The sequence below is a fragment of the Boleophthalmus pectinirostris genome, unplaced genomic scaffold (genome assembly GCF_026225935.1).
Source record: "Boleophthalmus pectinirostris isolate CB_2022bp ecotype Guang Dong unplaced genomic scaffold, ASM2622593v1 HiC_scaffold_2, whole genome shotgun sequence".
Lineage (NCBI taxonomy): Eukaryota > Metazoa > Chordata > Actinopteri > Gobiiformes > Gobiidae > Boleophthalmus > Boleophthalmus pectinirostris.
In genome coordinates, this window is record NW_026571152.1 from 24,343,106 (window position 1) to 24,356,672 (window position 13,567).

Consider the following 13,567-nt stretch of genomic DNA (forward strand, 5'->3'; position numbering starts at 1 on the left):
TCATTAGAGATGGGAAATGCCAGTGTTGAAAACTAATGATTCGTGAAAGTGTATGGAGTAAAAACACAGTGGAGCACTTCCTGTATTACCACATGACATCACAAGATGGAACAGAGTATTTTCTGTTTCAGAGAAGAACTCCAACTCCACATATGGTTTTGATGCGGAAACAACATTATAACAGATCAGAAAATAGCATAATATGGACCCTTTAAAACTAAAAAACATATACAGGAAGATTTACTATTTCAATATTTAAGGTGAGGAAACCTGCCCACATTCTGAAAATCCTGACTTGGAGGTGATTGTGGAGGCACTGAAGACTATCTGCAACATTGTACTGTACAATGAGACAGCTCAGGTCAGAAACACTATAATCATGTGAAGTTTGGTCTATTTTGGTGGTAACATCTAGCCTATATTTTGTTAGGTGGTGGCTGCAGAGCTACAGCTGATCAAAGGTGTGGCTGAAAGGTTAAAACAGTGCCGGGATCCCACCTGGACATATGAGGTAACTAAATAAATAAATTATAATAAATAAGTAGTTGAATAGTTGTACAATTAAGTTAATAACTGCTGATGGTAATTTTTAGATTAAAGCACATTTGATATGTTGGACAACTAATTTCACTAAAAGACAGTTAAGATCTTTATATTTAAGATCTGACTTAAGAGTTGACTTTTCTTTTCCCAATCTCGCAGTTTTTTGGGGTTTAAAATTGTACTTCCTGGTTCGAAATAATTTTTCAACTTTTCTTCACAAATTCTTTCTTGATGGGTGTAAAACTATAGTTTGTATTTACAACAGGTATTATTCTACCAAAGTAAGTACAAAATTTAGAATCATCAGAAGCTGCGTTACGCTCTCCTGAATCAAGTATTCACTTGAGTTTCTTGAGTTACTTTGTACAGTATCTATACATTTTTATTCTTTCGTTTGTTTTCCAGGTACGCTTTTTTGATCTGCGACTCACCTTCCAGCTGACTGCTCTGAGAGTGGATGTCCGAGCACAGCTAGCCAAGGAGCTCCATGGAGTTAGCCTGCTGGGGAACCAACTGGATGCTACTCTGGACCTGTCCTGGCCTGATTCTCTGGAAACCGCTAGGAAGGACTGTGAAGGTGTACCATCAGAGGACCTGCCACCTCTCTCTCAGCAGCAGATAGAACTAGCCATGGAAATACTCAAAATCCTATTCAATGTTACTTTTGACACAGCAAAGCGCAAGGTGGATGAGGTAATGATGTTAGACTAATGTTTTGTGAGTTGTTATAAAATACTCAGTGCTCAGTATGATTGTGGTTTGTATGTGTTAAGGAGGAAGCTGCTGAGTATAGACATTTGGGAGCAATCCTAAGACACTGTCTAATGAGCCGCACTGAAAGTGAACAACTCACAGAGGAGTTCCACAGGTACAGTTCATTCATAACAAATGTTGAAATACATTGTTATAAACCAAAATAAGAGTAGTAACAGGAATAGTATATAATACATTATAAGAGGATGGCACACTACATAAAACATTTTAAGATCCTATATTATGAAAATTTGATTCTTGTGAGTTTTTAGCCATGTTAGAATGCTATTACCTCATCATAAACATGCCTGGAGTTGTGTTTTTTTTTTCCATTCACACATGTTTGAGTAATCCTTTATATTATCCTTTATATTATTTTACATACTTTACTTAAATTTATTAGTCTGTCCAAACCCAAAGCTCAAGACAATCAGAGAAGAACTCAAAATATGCAGGGTTTCTTTGTTAAACATGTGTGAATGAAACAAAAAACAATTTCAGTTATGTTTGTAATGAGGAAACAACATTATAACATAGACCAGAAAATTGCGTAATATAGGCCCTTAGAGTGGCAATTCTGTTATACTGGAGAAGTGAAGGAACCTCTTTTTACTATTAAAATGTAATTGCTGATACTATTTAACTGAACCTCCTCTTTCCATAGCCACACTATCAACCTGCTGGGTAACCTGCCGTTGCCCTGCCTGGATGTACTGCTGATGCCAAAGGTACAGCCCAACTCCATTGAGTACATGGGAGTCAACATGGATGCTGTCCACATGCTGCTGGAGTTTATGGAGAAGAGAGTGGACCGGGTAAGATTTTGTGCTATTTTGTGTGTCTTATCAACTAAATATATCATTTACTTAACAATACACAACAATAATAGAGAGAAACCCTTGTGGTACTAGGATTATTAATAAAAGCAAGGCGGTTTTGTCTCATATGTTTTGATTTTTCATTTCATTGGAGGATGTTTCAATGCTTTTCTCTTTCCTCTTTTAGGGACACAAGCTGAAAGAAACACTTATTCCTTCTCTAAACTTATTAACCGAAAGTTCCCGCATCCACAGAGAAACCAGAAAGTTTCTACGCTCTAAGGTCAGAAGTAGAACCAAATAAAACAATAAGACCTTAACTGCTCATGTAAGAGGATTGTGGTTTGTGTGGGCCAGGTGCTGCCTCCACTGCGCGACGTGATGAACAAACCAGAGGTGGGCACCACTCTGAGGAATAAACTGGTCCGACTCATGACTCACATTGACACTGACGTCAAAGACTGTGCAGCTGAGTTCCTCTTTGTGCTCTGCAAAGAAAGTGGTAAGGGTTTCATCCAAACATTATTCTTGTGTTCATCATGTCATCATCATGAAAGTAGTGACCTTTTGCTGAAGTTATGTGTCTGTTGAATGTGTTCCTCCAGTCTCCAGGTTCATTAAGTACACTGGATATGGCAACGCAGCGGGACTATTGGCTGCCAGAGGACTGCTGAGGGGGGGCCGGGACTCTGGCATTTACTCTGAAGATGAAGACTCAGAGACAGAAGAGTACAAGGAGTTCAAGGCGCGGTAAATAAAGTGCACTTCACCACTCAAGAAAACCCACAATAAAAACACAGCAAAGGCTCTCACTCCATGGTAACTGTTATTGGGGTAACAAATTATGCAGTCTTCAATCGGCCTGTCACGATAATTACTATATTGACTTATTGTTCAAGACATGAAAGCTGGAGATCTATATATTTGGGCCTCAATATTTATATACATTTTCTTTTCACTACTAGGGAGGTTTTTTTTTTCGTTTTTTTTTGTAATGCAATAAGGTTTGAGTTATAGAGGGTTGAATATGTAACTAATAATTGATTCGTTCTGCTACAGGTAATGCCTTTTAACAGTACAGTTTATTTAAAAATGCTTTTCCTGGAATTACCTTGCTTGATTATTGTGTCAGCAGATTCAGTATTATTGTTTATCACAATATTTTATGGTTCAAAATTTTGCATCGTGACAGGCCTAGTTTTCAGAGTTGAGAACTAGTAAAAAGGTGGACAAGAGTTATTATAAAACAGAGCCATATGCATCGCTAAAACAGCTGCTTTTTTAGTTTACAAGGGGAAAAACATAAAGGTGGGGCAATTTAAAAATTTAAATATTTTGAATTGTTGAGCAAATTATTTAGACCAATGAAATTTCTCAAACCATGAATTTATCTTTTGCATCCTGCTTGCAGTATAAACCCAATCACAGGTGTGGTGGAGGAGGACAGGCCTGATCCAATGGAGGGAATGACAGAGGAGCAGAAGGAATATGAAGCGATGAAACTGGTCAAAATGTTTGACAAACTGTCCAGGTTGGTGATAAATTATACACATTTCTGTAGTTTGTCATGGCACATTTTTCATATGTTATGCACAATTTGAAAAGTTATACGTTTTATTTGATTACATTGATTTTAGGTCCAGTGTAATTCAGCCAATGCAGCTTGATATGGATGGGAATATGAAAGAACTGACCGCAGAGGATTTGCACAGACTGGCTAACAACCCTGTGTTACAACCAGAAAATCAAGACAATTCAGATGAAGATGAGGCATAGAACAAGCATCTTAAAACTGAGAAGAATATATAGGTTTTATGTTGCACTCACCCTATCTATCTGTCTGTGCAATTCTTGTTTTAAAACACTAAAATTGTACTAATTATAAAGGTAAAATATTATTGTGTACTGTCAGATGCTGCACTTGTCTACTGCATCCATAGACTCAAAATCAAGATGGATGCAAATCAGGAAAAATGGTTTTACAGGGTTCCAGGTTTGTTATTTGTTTGTCTTATGGAAAATGTCAAAAACTTATATTATTCTTTTACTACACAGTGAAAGTTACATTATGTTTCCAAGACAATAGATATCAATATTTTAATGAACTAACTTTGTCACTTCTCTGTAATCTTATAAATGTGTTACAGTAATAAATAAATAACGTATGTATGGAACTTTTTTCCTTCATAATGACTATTAAAAATATACAAAGAAACCAACACTGGACTATGACAAGAGAATTTAATATTTGAAACATGTACAGTTATAGATTTGAACTCTGCTCATAACGTAGTGTCTGTCTGTACAGATTTTGTGCGTGCAAGGCAAGGATAAACATGACGACAGTAGAAAAAAAAATCTCCTTCAAGATGACACGGAGGGTTAGCTCTCAAAATGGCTCAACAACAGAGGTCTTACAAAACCCATACATTTCACACAACCACAACCTGAGAGTGTCATAGACTGAAGACATATTCACACTGTATTCTCTCATATATAGTTTATGCCTCCAGTTAAAATAAATATTGTTCTGATTTGCTCTTATTTGATTTGGAGTGCTACCGACTAGGGATGTAACAATAGCCGAAATATTGTGATATCGTATCGTCAAAAGTCTCTCAATAATATCGTGGGCCATCACAATATATTGCATCTCAAGTCTCTTTGCTTAAATTCATTTTTATGGTGCAGCAAGAGCTAAAAGAAACAGAGGGAGCATATACAGTAATGCTTTACTCTGTTTCTGTCCAATTTACATGACGAAATTGAAGTTATTAAACACTTTTAAATTTTAATTCTTTGGTTTATGACAGAACCAAAGGCGTGTCAAGGCAAGTAGTATATTCACAATTTTGTTAGCCTACAAAATATCGCTATAAATTTAGTACTGTGAGAGATGCATAGCATGAATATCGATCATACAGAGAAATTTGGATATTGTTACATCCCTACTACCAACTGAGGTGCATGGATTTGAATGTGCTTTCACAGAAATTTTGCAGAAACATGCAGACATTTGAAAGTTCAAGGAAACCATAAATTCAAGTAAAATACAATAAAATAATCAAGTCAAATGAGAAAAAAAAAACTGTTTGCAAAATGTCTCACTTATAGTATCCAAAATATTACTAATAATTCCTCACTCATCTGCTAAGGCAAACAAACTCTTCTGATGTCAGTTATTACAGTTTGTGCTGTCCTGAACCATCGGCCACACTTACACTCTGAAATTCATAACCTCAGTCTCGTCTCTTGGTCCTGACCAAACCCTAAATATTACATTTGATATTGTGCAGCCTCCTTTGTGCCTATTTCACTCCTGGATGTATGAAGAGGGTTGCATCATGAAGGGCATTTGGCTTAAAACACAAGGCAAATGTATGTGAATCACTGCATGCTGTAAGAGAGAATTATTTTATGGTGACCTTTGATGAAACTGAAAAGTTGGGTATTTTGGCACATTCACTCTAGATACCAAAATGTAAATGAGGCAGAGGTAAGATGAACCACTGAACTGAACTACTGGAAAATATGATCAATAGAAATATGGAAATTCTTGAAACTAGCCAACAAATATAAAATTGAGGTTCGAAATACAGTACTTAAAAATTGTAGCATCTAGTAGTTTTCACATTCCCAACGTTGAAATCAAGCATAAATAGGGTGACGCCAAGCAGATATAAAATTTTCAACTGTATTGGGAGCTTCATGTATAAATAATAGGATATTATATTGCATGAATACCAAAATGTTTGTTATTAAGAGATTGGATTAAAATATGTAATTTTTATATTATTCCGTAAATATGAATGATCACCCAATCTATAAATCCAAATCAAGTATTAAATAAGGCCAAGGGGAAACACTGCTAGCTGCTAACGGCACAGACATAAAATGCACAGGATTAAATCAGAGAAATAATTCACACAGAACTTGCTAAGTGCGTTATTGTTCTAGTCCTTTTTGCAGTCAGTGATGCACACATACAGTTATATAAATAAGTTGTCTTAAAATATAGTGGTATTGTAACTCTCTGATATTGACCAACAAGAAAGTGGAAGTCAGTTGATGGCCTGACCGCTGCCCCAAAGTCAGGCTTGTATATTAGAATACGGAGTTTCCCCCATTTCGTATCACCTTTCAGACTATGCTTATATTTAATCCTGAGACTTTCTGAGAGAACATTGCAACATCTATCCCTTTCCAACCTGCATGATTTTAGTGCCGATTTAAGGACACTTCAGCAAGACACAGTGGCCAGGGAGGACTTACTGTAAGTTGGACCCTGTGACGCCTCCCTGTGGTCATGCATGGTACCACAGCGCATCTTGAGTCTTTCTGTTCTTCACTTACACTCAAAGACCAGAAGCTGAATTTGATGTATGCTGTTTTGAAACATCCTCAGCCTGTCTTTCTCGTTCTCCTATAGGCATGCTGGGACTCTTCTTTGCATCCGATGTTGGAGATACATGAGCACCTTTTGAGATTTCAGATGAAGCTAAGATTGAGAGTTTTTCTTGCGAATGTGGAGATTTTTGCAGTTTTTCAGCAGTCTTCGATAGTGCAGGGGTAGGGCTCTTGTCTTGTGGTGGAGGGCTAACCGGTGTGTGCGGCAGTTTGGATTTCTCTTTTTGGCCCTGAGTTGCAGAGGACACACAACTTGAGTCTTCTTTTTCTTGAAATTTGGGCTTAGCTCCAACACCGGTTTGTTGTCTTTCACATTCCTGCTTTTCTGCCTCTAAAATAGCAGGAAAAAAGCAAAAAAACAAACAAAAAACAAACATTGGTTCATAATTAGATATTAAAGGCATAGAAAAGCAATGAACCAGCAACATGATCAGATGCAGGTATATACCAGTCCCCAAATTTGGATAAATGAATAGAGTTGCAACAAAATACGTTTTTGGCAAACAACCTGTTGAGTGTCACTGCTCATTAGAAAAGGAGGAAAATGACTCTGACTAACTAAGAATTTAAAAACCTGAAAGGGCAGAAAAGAAGAATCACATAGTTTCTTTTCGTTGCACTGTTCTTTTTTTACACCCTCTCCTTCCACCTACATTACACCAAGAGAGGTGGCAACACAGAAACTGCAAAACTACACACTTAAAGTACAGAGCACTTTTATCATACTTCTATCATAGTAAAACTGATTAGCCTTTTTAACAATATTTGCAAAGGCGCAATACTAAAAATAACAAAAAGCAAAGATTAAAATGTACCATCTTGTGGGCTTTGGGCTTCTTCTCCAGCTGTGCTGTCTTCAATGCAGGTGGGGAGCTCTCCTTTGTTGCCACATAAACGAATTGGTGACCTTTGAAGTACTGCCTTAAGCTCTGGAGAAAATAAATAAGTTCTCAAAACAATTAATTGCACAATAATACATATTACATAATGGCATTTTTGTGTGTCCAGAATTTTAAGTTAAAGAAAAAGTTTGAGTTTGAGACAGTCATATGCAGACAAAAAAAATGATTTTGTCATCAATACATTTATAACAAATTCACAAGTATGAGTATTTTCAGGGATGATCTAGGTATGTGAAGCCCACAGTGATACCTTGTGTCATAGCCAGTGTATCCTCATGGACAGACACTGCTCTGCGTTGGGTAGGCGGCTTTAAATGTGGCCTTGGCTGAGGCAGACTTCCTAAAGAAAAATATAGAAATCATCCTTAACTTCTGTATCATAATAAAAAATGTGCATTGGCTTAACAATCCATCGCAATATTTATTATACCATCAGTTATAGACTGTGCTTTTTCAGAGCGGTCCACTGTGCTGGGAATCTTTCGTAGAGCTGGAGAACACAGCTCTGTCTTGGGAAGTGTGGCTGGAGGTGGCCCCTTGGTGCTCTCCTGGTTTTCAATCTAAAGAAGACATACTGTTTAAACTAGAAAAGAAAATTACTGTAATGGAAACATAAAGATATATTTTAAATTAAAGGCATAAAACAATAATATTACTCATCAACATTCAGACAACCCTATCTATTGCCAGAGCTCCTTTTTGTGCCGGTCAGTGCACTAAAATCCAATTATCAAGCAAATACTTTTATTACTGTTACCTGTGCTGGAGTGTCCACTGCTTTGCCATCTTCAGAGAGGGATCTGATTTTGCCTGTGCCTCCTGTAGCTGGGACTTGCAGAATGGGCTTCGCACTCACAGGAGGTTTGGGCAACAGGGGGCGCTCTGGGACAGGTGGTTTGGGATGGAGCAAAGGTCTCACAGGGTCAGGGGCTTTCTTAGGATCTCTTCGCTCAGCTGCAAATATTTATGCACTTTTTAGACTAAAATAAAACTTGGAGAAGTAGTAGTAGTTTATTTTTTACAACTACATTAAATCCACTATTTCTTTATATTACCTGCTGAGGTGGACATAGTTCTTGGCTTAACATAAGAGGGGCTATCAGGTTTGTCCAAAATTGCACCTGCAGAACAATGATATGTGCAGTTACCTAATTAAAATACAAACCAGTACAAATTGCATAGTGACAAGAAATTGACAAAATTGTAAAATAAAATGTAATTAATACCTCTAATACTGTACACAACTGTTCATTTTATTTATTAATTTAGGCCAAAATTTACATGTTACCTTCAGAGTTAGCCTTTCTTAGCTCATCTTCTTTATTCTATAAATAGAAACAAACTGTTATAGTAACAACTAGACATTGCTTAATGCCTTGTTTAATGTAATGGCAAATAGGAAATAGCTGAAAGTCACCTATAGTTGAAAAATGAATGTGCTGCTTTGTACCAGAGACCTTTAGTTACAGTAGGTCCAATTCTGGGCCACTATATGACCTACATGATCTGTTATAATTAAGTCAAATAAGGTAATTAAAGATTAAGTGTCACAGATGAACGGACCTGTTACAGTTACAAATCATAGTGTCATATATTGCTGAAGAAAATATAGATGATGAACGATAATATTGAAACTAAAAGACTATCCCCCAAAGATCTACCATATTCTAAATGTACAATATTGTTAAAAACATTTTAGTAGTTACTTTGTATCTAAAATTAATCATAGATGTTATATGTATTCGACTCACAACAGCTCAAATCTTATCGTAGAATAGAAAAATAACAAAAGTTTCCCACTAGTACAAAGTGAAAGATTATTATTTATAGTATTTATCATGACAGGCTTACAGATGAATGCAGAAAAGAAATGCTCCTGTGACTGCCAGAGATACAGATACCAGATACTACACACACCCTTCTTCTAATCAGAAAACAGAGGACAGAACTGAACGTCATAATTAGCTCTGATAGACAATTAACAAGCAAGAAAATAGCAAGGTCTCTGCGGCTATCAGAGGTGAAAATGACCTCTCCAAATACTTATATGTTACTCATGATGTTAAATATTCATTCATTCATTCATACAGTCTTTTATTTAGTCTGTGACTCATGTCACATGTACCTGGTTCATCTTAGTGTCTGGGGGTGGGCTTCTTCCAACACTTATTCTGTGTAGCATCACCTGAAGCCGTTGTTCAAAACTATTGGTGCTTTCCTGTGAATTTTTCTGCATAGACATATGAAAACTATTTAACAATCTATATTGACCAAATGAGCAAAACATCATCAACAATACATAAAGATTTCCTTGGATGATTGTTCTACAAAGGCAGCTTCTGTGGGCCACATCACTTTATAAATAGCTGTGTATTTGGTGTCCACTGACCTTTTTGTGTGCTCTGTCCTCATCCCCAGTCAGCAGGATCAGACTCTGGCTCTTGCCCTCTCGCAGAGACCGCTTGGTCCTAAGTGCCCTCTCCACTGAGGTTTTGGTGTCCCCCTGCTCTGTGCCCTCAGGTCTGACCTCAGGGGGATGGTCAGGCTGACTGCCTGTTGATTCTGTGTGGTCCATGTGTGTGGAAGCAGAGGGGACGGGGGTCGTGGGGTGGGTGGGGGCGCTCTCATTGGATGGTGTTGTAATGGTCAATGTCTTGACAGGCATCAGCACATCCATCCCTTCGCCTGCTAGACGCATCCCCACGGCAGCACTTCCTTCTGTGATGGCGGCATCATTACAAACGTTAACATCGTCCACTGACTTGGCCCCTCTCTCCTTGTACCTTTCTCTCTCCCTGTCTTTAGCCTCACGCAGGGGCCGAATCAGGTCAGCGATGGAGGTCCTTTTGACCTTCACTGACTCCCCACCTCCCTCCCCCCCAGCAGCTTTGGCATTCTTGCCAGCTCGGGCTCTCTTGAAGGCAAAAAAGTCACCAAACTTTTTCTTAATATTTTTGGGAGCAGTGGATGTGTTGGTAGTGTTAGTGTTGGACAGGGGGAGAGAAGAGGGTGGGCTGGAGAGTGTGGGGGGAGTGTCATCAGTGGGTGTGACAGACTGCGTGTCAGTGGACGGGTCGGGGGCAGAGGACACCGTGGTACTCTCGGGGCAGGGGGGGACACTGTCTGAGGAGGGGGAAAGGGGTAATGGGGCTAAAGAGGTGAAGCTGGACTCTGAGGGAGTGGCTTGGGCAGGGTTTGACTCCTCCCACCGGCCTTTTCTGCAGCAGGGAGACAGCAGAAAGAGCAACAAAAACAAGAGACACTCAGTACCACGACTACTGCTACGTCACACACACATGCTTAATCCAAATGAAGTTCATGCAAACAGCACACATAGACTTATGTGTTTAAGGGATAATCTAATGAAGTTGATTGTGATCTCAAATAATGCATAACTGACACTGATGTGAAATCTCTGTGTGTGTGGAGTTGTGTCTAAAACTGGTCTGGACAATGTTATTTACAGTTTTCAAACCAGTAACGTAGGTCTCACAGGACAGACTAAGAATAGAGCCTCTTGTGACATTAATAGCCACATTCAATATGATAATTTATAGTAATGGACTCAAATTGTAGCTATGATTCATGAACCAGGAGACAGTGGGGAGAAAATGAGAGTCCAGAGCAGAGCTTAGACACAAAATATTTACGTGCATAGCAATGTCAAAATACTGATCACAAAAGCACGAGATAAGTTTGATGAGATAAAATCATATACTCAGCTAACATGCATAAGATAAAATCTAAAAATTCTCAGATGAATGGGGGACACATTTCCTCTGGAATGCTTTTGTTTAATGGCATGTTGTTAGGCCTGTCATGATAATTAAAATATTGAGTTACCACTCTATGTACAAAAGCTAAAACAATAATTTATGGGGTTCAATATTTATAATGTGTACAATTTTTTTTGCAATAGTGAAGAGATTTTAGCCATTTTTCAAGATCAGAGCTGCAGAGGGTAGAATAAATCACTTCTGTAGCTAATTATTGGTTCATTCTGCTATTTACTTGTTGCAGCTCAGGCCTTATAATGATGCTGTACATTTTACATTGTTTACTGGGATTATCCTGCTTTGTGTCAGTGGAATATTATCATTTATAATCATGACAGGCCTATATGTTGTAAAAAGAAATAATGTGACAAAAGTCTAACCCAATACTCAACTCAATGCAATCACTTACTACACTGCTCTAAAATTAACATTGTGCTGAATAGGCTATTTTAAATATTCAATGAAATTGAACACACTACACATCATTACACTTACATAGACTGATAATATTGTAAATGTATGTGAGTGTTACTTACAGTGCATAGTCTGGAATTATTTTCTTAGTAAAGAACTCTTCAACTCCCTCATCCACTCTGCCCATGCCCTCACTGGCCTCATTCTCCGCCTCTGCCTTTAGCTCCTGCAACAGAAATAACAGGTTTAATTACAGGATTCCAACTCAACCAAGTAACCATGCATAGTTTGATTGTTTGTTAAGAACTTAATTTGAAGGTCCGCTAGTATGTGAAATTGACTCTTGCGAGCTTTAAACTATGTTAAAATGTTGTTACTTCCTCAAAAACATACCTGGAGTTACGTTTCGTTTCATTCACACATGTTTGAGTAATGCTTTATTATGAGTCTGTCTGCAACTCCAAAGCTTGTGATGTCATGTTGTGGTGGTTTTCATGTTAACAGCTACCTTTTACTTTTTGTTTAGTAGACATAGGCAAGTCCAGGATTGAAATAATCCTGATTATTCTAGTGAAAGTGTATGGAGTTAAAAACACAGTGGGGTACTGCCTGTATTACCACATGACATCACAAGGTGGAACAGTTTTCTGTTTGAGACAAGAACTCTTTTGTGTGTTAAATGTGTGAATGAAACAAAACACATCTCCAGGTATGATTTTGATGAGGAAAAAACATTCTAACATAGTTCAGAAAATAGCGTAATATTGGCCCTTTAAGAGAGCTGGTGTTCTGTTGTTACAAGCTAATTAATCTACCAGAAGGAAATTTATAAGCAAAGAGACAATTGGGTACCTTCACTATACGGTCTGGTGTGCTGGTAACCTCATATGCCCCTGTTATACCTTGAATTTGACAAGAATGTGAATAGCTCTAGAAATGTAGTTCAAAGTACAACCAGGTGCAATTTTCGGCAGACACTGATCATTGAATGAATGTGTTAGCTCTAGTGGTTTCAAGTCAGAAAACTCAAAGCAAAGATAGGTTGCTGAGGCACAGCTATAATATTTTAAATTGGATTTTGCGGTTTAACACAAAGTGCAAATTGTATACAGCAGGTGCATTTGAAGATATCAGACCCCAGGAACACTTTTAGACATTTTCTTTATTTCCCTTTAACTGTAAGCTATATCCTTATGGTTAAAACATGAATAATTGAGGTAATGAAAGTATTCCCAATAGAGGGACAGAAGGTGGGGGTTGCCGAGTTCTGGGAACAACCTGGGGAACACCCTCCCAAAATGAAGATACAACAGTGTAGCTGCACAGTGACAGCACAAATATACATGGTAAATAAAAAATGTCCCCTGCACTACATAAATTCAGACCTTATTTATCTCTCCACCATCACAGCATTAGCACCTATCTCTCACCCATCTTCATCGTGTATCTGAATCCGAGCATCCTGATTTAGCTTACCCTGCATATTGAAGATAGCCATATTGTCCTGCATTGGTCTCTTTCTGATTGCACACGCTCTACTTCCTGAGTTACACATTTGAAAGCGTGAGTATCGACTGGCGTATGTTTGTGGGTTAGCTCTGTTACCTGGGGCCTGGATGAGGGGGGCTGTGTGCGTGTGCGCCGTGGTCGCGGTCTGAGGGCGGTGTAGTGCCTCAGCGTCTGTCCCTGTGTGGGTAGAGGTTCCATGGGAGATGCGGAGGATCCAGAGCTGGGGGAGGGGGGAGAGGCCAATCCAGCCGCCCGGGAAACGGAGCCTCTCGATCAGGTAAACCTCGGCGGCCAATAGCCTCCTCCTCGGCTGCAGCTAGTCCGGAGATGGAGCAAAGGGGGTGATCTTCTCTGCAGCATCCACAAGCACCACCCCCATCCCTCCACTGCCTCCAGGGGATGGAGGGGGAGGGACCAATGGCCTTGACTGACAGTGGGGTTGCTA

At 38.7% G+C, this 13,567-nt stretch overlaps 2 protein-coding genes across 2 annotated transcripts in view; one reads left to right on the forward strand and one right to left on the reverse strand.

The window, feature by feature from the left end:
• Positions 1–4,118, forward strand: part of LOC110169475 (synembryn-A) — a 6,018-nt gene extending 1,900 nt beyond the window's left edge. Inside the window, exons 2-11 of the mRNA XM_055155882.1 lie at positions 261–361; positions 431–511; positions 949–1,236; positions 1,317–1,411; positions 1,961–2,111; positions 2,302–2,397; positions 2,472–2,616; positions 2,720–2,864; positions 3,526–3,645; positions 3,752–4,118. Of these exons, the coding sequence (XP_055011857.1) occupies positions 261–361; positions 431–511; positions 949–1,236; positions 1,317–1,411; positions 1,961–2,111; positions 2,302–2,397; positions 2,472–2,616; positions 2,720–2,864; positions 3,526–3,645; positions 3,752–3,890 (1,361 nt within the window). The 3' untranslated portion in view covers positions 3,891–4,118. The remainder of the gene's footprint in view (positions 1–260; positions 362–430; positions 512–948; positions 1,237–1,316; positions 1,412–1,960; positions 2,112–2,301; positions 2,398–2,471; positions 2,617–2,719; positions 2,865–3,525; positions 3,646–3,751) is intronic.
• Positions 4,119–5,687: 1,569 nt separating this feature from the next.
• On the reverse strand, positions 5,688–13,454 carry carmil2 (capping protein regulator and myosin 1 linker 2). The gene is made up of 12 exons (XM_055155883.1): positions 13,219–13,454; positions 11,736–11,839; positions 10,476–10,641; positions 9,813–10,337; positions 9,549–9,653; positions 8,712–8,748; positions 8,479–8,544; positions 8,181–8,377; positions 7,854–7,983; positions 7,674–7,763; positions 7,337–7,450; positions 5,688–6,852 (listed from the first exon to the last, which is right to left on the reverse strand). The coding sequence occupies exons 1-12, from the start codon at positions 13,318–13,320 to the stop codon at positions 6,470–6,472; spliced, it is 2,019 nt and encodes a 672-aa protein (XP_055011858.1). The 5' UTR covers positions 13,321–13,454; the 3' UTR covers positions 5,688–6,469.
• Between the last annotated feature and the right edge of the window lie 113 nt (positions 13,455–13,567).